Source organism: Nicotiana tabacum, chromosome 3 (assembly GCF_000715075.1).
Source record: "Nicotiana tabacum cultivar K326 chromosome 3, ASM71507v2, whole genome shotgun sequence".
Classification (NCBI taxonomy): domain Eukaryota; kingdom Viridiplantae; phylum Streptophyta; class Magnoliopsida; order Solanales; family Solanaceae; genus Nicotiana; species Nicotiana tabacum.
This window is the reverse complement of record NC_134082.1, coordinates 187108575-187118432: the sequence shown is the minus strand read 5'-3', so window position 1 is coordinate 187118432 and position 9858 is coordinate 187108575. Positions and strand designations below refer to the sequence as shown.

General features: G+C 36.1%; 1 protein-coding gene across 1 annotated transcript; it reads right to left on the bottom strand.

Moving 5' to 3' along the window:
- Positions 1 to 432: 432 nt before the first annotated feature.
- LOC107826305 (E3 ubiquitin-protein ligase JMJ24) lies at positions 433 to 7697 on the bottom strand. The gene is made up of 14 exons (XM_016653267.2): positions 7550 to 7697; positions 5679 to 6273; positions 5203 to 5342; positions 5029 to 5128; positions 4786 to 4918; positions 4640 to 4694; positions 3859 to 4537; positions 3338 to 3667; positions 2482 to 2907; positions 2309 to 2381; positions 1809 to 1894; positions 1447 to 1566; positions 1297 to 1367; positions 433 to 890 (listed from the first exon to the last, which is right to left on the bottom strand). Exons 2-14 carry the CDS (start codon positions 6210 to 6212, stop codon positions 791 to 793), a joined length of 2847 nt encoding a protein of 948 aa, XP_016508753.2. The 5' UTR covers positions 6213 to 6273; positions 7550 to 7697; the 3' UTR covers positions 433 to 790.
- Between the last annotated feature and the right edge of the window lie 2161 nt (positions 7698 to 9858).

The window sequence follows — 9858 nt, the reverse complement described above, 5'->3', positions numbered from 1 at the left end:
CCAAACCATTTGCAGTTACTCAAGGAATTGATTGCGTTTGGTCTTTGTGGTACTAAAGATAGGAAAACGAAGTGTGTAAACTTCAGATGTTCCAAACAACACACTATTAAAGAAATTTCCCTTCATAAACTTCAGATGTTCCAAACAACACACTTGCTTTTCCTAAGGATAATATAAAAAGAAAACTAAGAGTTTCTCTGGACATCTTTTTATTTTTCTGTGGTTTTCTTTTCACCATCAAGCCTACGCCCGCCCAATCCTTCCAAACTACTGTCAACCAAGTATACTAGTTACGTCTCTGTCAATGTTCAAGAAGCAACATAGATGACTTTTTATGTATTTTTGCTCCCCCATGAAGGAAAAAGACAGATAACAAAAGAAAATAAAATGAAAACAAAAGAAGCTTCATACCAAGGGTGCATGGAGTTGTACTTTGAACATATACTAACTATAAAAAAATGACATTTGAATCGATGTTGTTATAGACTATAAGTGCTCATTCATATGACATTACAATTGCAATAGCCCTATTGATAACTTTTACTACAAGACTGAAATACAGACCTTTTGATTTCTTCCATATGACAGAAAATAAAAATAGCTACAACACGAGAGCGACCTAAAATATAGCAGAACAAATGTGAACACTATAATGCACATCCCCGGAGGGCAAGCTAGCATTTAGCAGAACAAAAGCAAGTACTCCAATGCACATCCCCTAAAAGGGTTTTGCTGTCTCTTCTGTACATAAGAATTTAGAGATACAAACCTCTGTGCACCAGTTTAAACTTTAAACACAAGCTACCTGACGTCTCTTAATCATCTTTTCCAGGTTCTCTGACACCAATGCAGTCAAATTGGGATCCTCAAATCCAAGCTCAGGACCAACTCTGAACCACAAAATTACAAAAGGAAACGCTATAGTAAAACTGATTCATGGGAAAGAGAGTAACAATCCTGGTCTTTCCCCCTTCCGTTTAGGTTTTATGACTTTTTTCCGAGTAAAACAGAAGAGGCAAAGCAAACAACTGAGGAAAGGACTCTAATGGATAGAGTTTTTCTGTCCGTTCCAGTTGAACTCAACCAAAGAGGCCTTTAGAAGCCTCTAAATGGTATAAGCAGCCGAGATCAATAATGATAGACACATAGCTCAGCAGTAGGATTTATTAAACAAGTCAATATCGTTTTTTCTACCTCAACCTAGAACCTCTAGATAAAATTGTCATAGACATCCCTATTATACAAGGAAATCGAGAGAAAAGCTGTAAAGAAAGAATAACACATGAAACTGCTTACTTAGGATCCAGAACCAACTTCTGAACTTCTTTGATGGCCGAGCTTGCTGCATAGAGCGATATCTTCCCCACCTGTATGAAATGATAGAATAAAGTTAATACCAATCCAAAGGAGCTGAGGCAGGCAAAGAACAAGAATCATCACTCAGACCTCCAACATTTGCAGCTTCGCATCATGAGTATTAGGAAGGCCACGGATTTCTTCAGCCATTCTAACAGCCTCACCTAAACTTTCTGGAGAAAGAAAATCAAGGCCCAATTGAACAGTGGACTGCAATAAAATGGGGAGAGGAATCAGATGCAATTTGCCAGGGCAATCAGCAGAACTTTCTATATCACACACTAACGAGGGTACTTTATGCAGTTTCTTCAATGGCTCTAGTAGTGTGTTTTTAAAAGGTCTAAGTTCCTCATTTAACACATATAAACATGTTTCTTTTATGAGTACAACTAGGAGGATTAAGAACCTAAATTGTTTACGAGCCACTCATAAAATTCATCGTGCCCACTAACCTGAAGATTCCTCACTTGGAAAGGACATCCAGCAGGAATGAAAATTGCTTCACCTAACTGCTGTTCAAATGACCAAGGCTCTATTCCTGAGAGTAATCAGAGTTTCAATCGAAGGATCAGTTTGTGACAGTTTAAATAGAAGCAAGCAACAGAAAAACAATAGAGGACAGAGAAGGAAAATCTTAAGATCTGTGATAGGCATTTAGATGTTTCGAAGAATATTTGCATATCAGAGGTCCAGTTTTAGGGCCTGACTAAATATCCCGAAGTTGAGAACTAAAAGCAGAACAAATCAGTTCCCAAAAATAAGAACTCAAGGAAACTTTCATCAAGATAGCAAAAATCCAATGCCAAGGCAAGCATATCAAAGGGAAGATACTGTAAGCCCAAAATTGCCAGCACATGATGAAGATGCTTGAAAACATCTTCTTGGGATGACATATTGCATTACAAATCTTAATCTCATATTGTCAACTTTAATAACAAATTATTGCTCTTACCAAATATCTCTTTCAATTTTCTCTTATGATGCTCATTCAAATATACTATTCCATCGTGGAGAGGACTGGGCACCTGAGACCAACAATGTAGGAAGCAGATACGATGACCTCAATATCTAGATTCTAGAGAGAGAAATACTTGGACAAATTATTGCATTTGAGAAGAAACGTACAGAATCATCTGTTACACGGTCTGAATCTCCATGTTTCTTCCAATGAAATCTTAGATACTTGATCAGCATCGGCACATCCTGCCTGCGGAAGACATCCCAAAGAGCCCCAGAGTGACTCGTCTCCGAGTCGTTTAAATTGGAACCATTCAGATCTTCATGACTAAAGTTATCTACATCAATCTGAGAAGCTCTGCTCTCTTGGTCGACCAACATTTTATTGGCATTTGAATCTGTATCAGCATAATGATCATCCCCTTTATCTCCACCAGGTGAGAATTTGGAGAAATCTCCTTCCCTTGAGACATTTAGTGCAGCACCAGGAAATTCTCTGTGATCAGATTCAGCAAAGGCTTTCTGTATCTTTCCTATCTTTGTCTTCTGCCAACCTTTTAGTTTGACCTCACTGACATGGACCAAAAGGAATACCTAATTACAGAGAAGAAACAGCAAACCCAAATCATTTATCAGCTGAAATCAGGATTTGTATTATAAGACCATGTAAAGGAGAAGTGCAAATTAATATCTGTTCCTGATGACTTAAAAATTAAGGCCAGGATCAGGAATTTTCCACTATCAAATCAATGTCATATCCAACAGACTAAACAATCAAATTTGTTTTTGTTAACTAGAAACCTTAGACTCTTCTTGACAGCTAAAGCTTCAAAAGTTTTACTACAGAGAAAAACAAATGATCTTGAAGATTTAATTCACAGATGCATTGCCAAGTACGAGTACACGTCATCCTCATAGTGGAAATCAAGTTACCTTGCATGTCACATGGCATCGACTTCAAACAACCACAAGAAACAATCTTATCGAAGTAGGGATGGCATGAGAAGGAAATTATGGTACTCACTAGGTCACGCATGCTGATGTGCAGATTGTTCACTGAGTCACCTCTACCAAGTTCTTCATACATCCCATAAGAAATAAAAATCTTAGGACCAACATCATTCTGCAGGGAATAATGAGGCAATTTTGCAGCTACATTTAGAAGACCCCACTTGGAGTGGATGAATTCAAGTAAAGGAAGTTTACTAATAAACTCAGGTCTCTGGTATAATAAAAACTCTTCTGAAGCACTAGGAGAAGGCCAGTCTTTCAATTTGAGCATTTCTGGCCAACCATTATCATGAATTCTTCCCTCTGAGTATCCTCTGATGAACTGACCAAGCTGAATATCAATCTGTAAAACAATAAGTACAAGAGACGGTGGTATGGTCAGCCGAAGATAAAAGGAAATCAACAGGCCACTTCTGCTGAAAGTGGACACAATTTTTTCATACATATGATAGTGGAGATGAACCTCATGCCAATCTAATGCAAGTTGAAACTAGATCTAGCTAGTAATGCAAGCTAGAGACAACTGGTACCAACCTCACTCCAATCAAAGCAATCAATGGCCTTCACAGTTCTGTTATCATCTTTTGTTTTCTCCTCAGTTGTCTCCCTTACTCCTCTCCATATTACGACTGGATCCCAGTTTGACATTGATGATACATCATAAACATCCTTGATGATAACAGGTTTACCTCTGCTCCATTGCTTTCTGAATTTCTCAATCCCTTCACTTCTAATATCTTCAGAAGATGGATGGTACAAAAAGTTATCATCACCATTCTCTCTATGAGCAGCCTTGAACAACTTCCCTTCAGAGGTATTATCTAGATCACCAGAATCACATACTTCACAGCCACTAACCATTTCTTCTACATTTTTCACCAGTTTAGCCACCCAATTCATCTTAAAGATTCGCTTTAATGATAAGACAGAGGAATTGCAGCCTCCATATTGCTTCGGTGGACATGGTATGTAGCCATTACTATCTGCTTTCCAATCAGAAAGCTTGGTGAATAAATTTAGATGAACGTTTGACAATTTCACTTCCTTTGATGTGGCTTCTCTGCCATCAACTCTTCCTGGGAACTGCTTACCCCTGTCTTCCTGAATAACCTTGGTTGCATCTCTGATATCTTTGCAGCAGCTGAGGCAGAGGTCATATGAGCAATTTGGGCAGTGTCTATGGTAATCAATAATTGGTATCCTGCAGAAATTACTGCAAGCAGAAACACCTTGGTGATATATATTTTGTCAAGCACAGAGGTTGAGAGTGCCCATTTCCTAATAGCAGGAATGGGCAAAAGTGTGAAAATATTACCAGCACATTTGCTCATCTGCATTCAATTTAGTCCGGCCGAGATCCATTCCATTTCCTGGAGAATACAATTCAGTTCATAGTTCAACCATTATCAAATTTGGAATCCCTCTATACCTCAATAAAGATGCAAAAGGTCATGCTTATACCTCGAAGTTTTTTTTCCAGCTCTACCTCAAAGCACTGCTGATTATGAATGTGCTTAACAACTGGAAGAACTGCTGATAAAAGGGAATAGAGAAACTGCAGTTTGTTTTGTGCAGGTATCTCCCTTATTCTAACCTATGCTCACAGCAATAATGAATCACATATCAGAAAGGAATACTTTATACATATTAAGCAAAACCATAGAATGCCTCACGTAAAGCTCTTTTAGCCTAATAGGTAAATACCTTTATCAAGTTGCCTCCACGCAAACACACTTTACAATTGCAACTACCACGACACGCAGGACAAATCCTCTGTATCTCTTCAACTGGCATGTCGGAGTACCTGACATTAAACACTGTAGTCATTGCATAGGAAATGGAGAAACTAGACATGTTACTCTTTTTAGTGAGTCTCACCAAGTTGAGATGCAGCTTTCACAGTATCCTCTTCTATCACATCTAAGGCACCAAGTTACTCGTTGATTGTTCCGCCTACACTGGTGACAACGCTGCCCCCCTGTATTATCAGAAGAATCCGAGCTCGCTTCAGAAGTTCCCTAGGGGCAAAAATTAAGGGAGCCCAAGTGAAGATACAACAGACAACCAGAAAAAACAATGACAGACTGTTGACTTATGATACTTGGAGAGCTAATGAAATTTCAGGTCTAAGAAACTCTAATTGAATCCTAGGCGATATGTCTACATAAAGCTTAATGTGCAGATTACATAACGATCACCACAATTTATAATTTTAAGTAGAATTATTTTTTTACATAATGAACTTTCCCAGCATCACATTGTCCTAGAATAATCTCAAGTTTACTAAAATACAATTGTCCACTTCCTAAAGTAACTTCATTCCCGGCGGTACTCAACCATGAGTTCAAACTCACCGTCATAGGACTTGAATCAAACATCTTCTGCGATCTGCTTCTGGATGATTCCATACCAGAAGGGGGTGGCGTCCTGTAACCTCTATGGCTTTCATCATACTGCATACCTTCCATGTCTAGATCATCAGCAGACTTCATGCTACGAACTAAAAACATCTTGCTTTGAGGTGTTTCAGATAAATAACTCATCCGATTCTTTGACACCTTTTCCTTATGCCTCTTCCCACAGACTGCACCAGAATAATCCTCATTTTTCTGGTTCGCATCTGGTAAATCCATATCATCACTTTTACTCTCCGAATATATATCATTTTCATCCAATGATTTTCTCTTTCCTTTTTTCATGTTGGCTCTCATTGCAGAATTTGCAGCCCTCTTCTTAGCCTGTATGTAGTGCTTTTCGCACACAGTCTTATCAGGCATAGACATTGCAGTGCATCTCCATTGTTTCCCATCGGACCTCTTACACCGCAAATCATCAGGAATCCCAATGTTATCTTCACCAGGCCCAGAGGATGATCGTGCATAATCCATCAAGATGTGCAATATGAAGCGAAGATGCTAAATTATCATCCAAAACCATATGATGAACAACCTGAACATTCACAAGATAGGTAGCGAGGAAAACAGAAAGAGGAATCAAATTACGTGGACTTGAAAACCACAAAAACTTTAAAAGTACTAAAAGCTTATTAAAGTTAAGTTAAATCTACAGAAAGATTTACAACAATGCAGCAAGTATAATGCATAAATATGCACCACAAGGTTCTGTAGGGTGCATCTTCGGGCTGCTTAATATTTTATATAGACGGACAAGAATGACATGCAATCTTGATCTCCTAAGTTTCTTCCTATAAATCTCACACTTATCCTACATGAATAAACAATGTAAAGACTCCTGACAAACACCAGCCTAAAGTAAGTGTAACAACAACTAAGCCCTAATCCCTATGAGTTGGTATTGCCTATATGGGTCCTTTGTTTCCATTGTATTATGCACTTAGCTAAATTCGCTAAAAACTCATGATATTCAGTGTCTTTCTAAATCCCATTCACATGAGAGAACGTTCAGAATATAGATCAGTAATAATGAGGGATACACTAGTGTATCATCTAAAAAAATATTTTTCATCACATAGGAAGCAAATAAGAACACCAAACTAACCTCAGAGTATCACAAAGAACTAAAAAAAATAAAAATTGCAACCTGGTTCACAATTCGTATTCTATGATTAAGAATAAAACTTAAGGGATCAATCTCTCCTCGCCTTTCAAATTCGACCTAACTCTTGATCTTCATGGCCAGATTTCATGAGATACTCCGGGTTGAGGAATGACTTCAGCCAATTCAAAAAGTAATTCTCTTAGCTTAGCCTATTATTGGGAAAGATAGTACATAGATTCGCTCCCTCTATAAAATAAAAAATAAAAACATTTTTTAACCTTTTTCACTTCCCTCTTGATAGCAGAAAACTAATACTTGCAAAGTAATATCAATGCTCTTTAAGCATTCAGCTCTATTCGCCCATTTAAAATTAAAGAACAGAAAAAATTCATCTCTCAGTAAAACGAAAAAAAAAAACCATGCCAAAAGAATCCAAATTCTGCGGCAGAGATTGTTTTAAATCCAAAAGGCATGCAAATTCGGGGACAATTTTCAGCTAAACTCAGAAAAAAGACATAATAGTCTTACATTAGCGGCGAATTATGGAGGGTCAAGAATTCAAAATTCATCAAAAAAATTAGGGTGAAAGAAAAAAACAGTTCTTTAGCAGTAAAGGAAGATCAGTAACTACCTTTGGTTATATTTATTTATGAAATATGAATAAGAGTAAACAGTGAATGAACAAAAAAGTAGAGAGAGAGAGAACCTGGGTGGGTAATTGGTGAAGCAGTAATTCGCAGGACTGTGAGATGCAGAAGACGCGAAGAAGAAGGAGACGAATAAAACGACGCCGTGGAAGACTTGCTGTAACAAGTCCTGCACTGCAGCTGACATCCCATCTTCTCTCGTCCCTTATTTTTCTTTTTTCCTTTTCAGAAAAGAAAAAAGTTAAAGGGAACAAATTTCTTAGCTTGGCTAAAATATTAAAATTAACTGCTCTTTTCAAAGATTATTCAATTTGTCCCTATTTAAAATATTGATTTAGATGTTTTTATTTAATGATGATACGAGAACGAATTTCAAATAATATTTCTTTATTCCATTTTATATCGAAAGTGTTGATAATTACAGCATATGCCCTTATGATATGAGAAGCCTGCACAATTTTTTGTCAAAAATAGAAGGAATGTGTAACAACGTGAGTTTCAAAGTTAAATCTTCAAGAAGCAATTCTTGTAAAAAGAAAAATATTCAATATAGTAAATTTTATGAAGTTCAAAAGAGATATTTTTTCTTCGCATGTCTAAAAGAGTTTATTATAAAATGAGAATTAACGTTCTCTAAAATTTGAATCTTGTAAAATTCTTAGGCAGAAAATGAGCACAAATCTTCCAATCACTAATTGAAAGTATTTCTCCGTTCTGCACAATGCTAATAGGATTCACATTCTTTATTTGAATCTGGTTTTTTTATTACTCTTTCATTTATTTTAATTTTACACAATCAAAAATGAGAAAAAAAAATGTGGTCTATGTGAAGATGATAAAGAGGAGACTCAGATACATCTTTTTTTTTAATTAACCAAAAAAAATACTTTATAGATTGTTGGATTATATGTCGCAGCGGAAGCAATCACAGTATCTTATTCACATGTAAATTTAACAATTAGTACATACGGAAATTATACGAGTTACCTCTTGAAGCGTGAACAAAGCAAATCGATATCCTTCTCCAGTTCCAAAATTGCAAAACCTCACCAACCTTCCACAGTCTTTTACTGTGTTACTCAAATAATAACCGGAAATAGAGAACTTCGGGTGGGAAAAATTCAAGGAAGAAAAACGTGTTATTTTTCAGCATAAAAAACGGCTAGCTATATACCATGTGTATATAGCTACGTTTTTTAGGTCAAACCCCTTTTCCAAAACATGTTAGGTTTTCTTCTTCCACTAAGAAAAGGTTTCATTTATTTCCTATTTTTAAGGCACAGTAGGGACCACAGAATTTAATTAACAAAGCTTCCTATTATGGAATTAATTTCGAAATTTTAAAATTAATTTCTACCATAATAAATTATGAATTATTCCATTAAAAAATCGTAATTGCACTCCTTAGTTCAATTTCGAAATTCTTCCATAAAACCTTATTTAACTCCCCATGTTAAGATTCAGATACTAACCAATCAAATTAAATTACCGACAACTTAATTTATTGATTACTTCCTTTAGACTTTCACTTAACTTATTTCATATGTCGGATACAAAATTCACCGGTCGGGTTTACACATGAAAACTTATAAGCTTTCATAAAGGAGTATCATCAATCTCAAAAAAACTAGACATGGATTCTATCAACTAATTATTACTTCGTCAATGTATATCATTATTGTCCAACTTACCAGACTTATTGACCCACGAAAGAATCTCGCCTTTTAATAAATCAAAACAATAAATGATATACACAATTAATAATAATTATATCAAGATTAAGAATATAAGTACATTAAATGGACTAGAGAAATTATTTTATTAAGTCAGTATAAAATACTTATCTCTACTTGATCCGTTCAATACATACAAAATGTACTAGCATAAGAAGTTGAAATTAGACCGCTCTCACAAGATAAATTATATTTAACCTTGTGCTACAACCATTCCGATGGCTTGTCCGGTTCCATCATTAGGTTGTGATCATAAACTTTATGCTTATAAGAACCGATGATTTAATCTTCTGTGTATAAGCTAAACTCTATACACTAAAGCATCTACTATATAAGCAACGGGCACACAAACAAATACATGATCTATTTAAAATAAAACTTTATTGAATTGAATAAATAAATAAACAATTGTTTCATAAAGAATACTATAACAATACGCATGGTTTATAGTATATCCTAACACAGACTCCAAGCAAAAGCCGACCTCTTGCACTCCTAATTACATCTGACAGTCCCTAGATTAGCTATACTAACAATAGGACAATAGGAAATCAAGATAATGTTCAACTATCTCACTAAGGGTACGGACTCAACAGACTCAAAGGCTTGCGCCATTTCCTAAGGTTTTGTCCTCT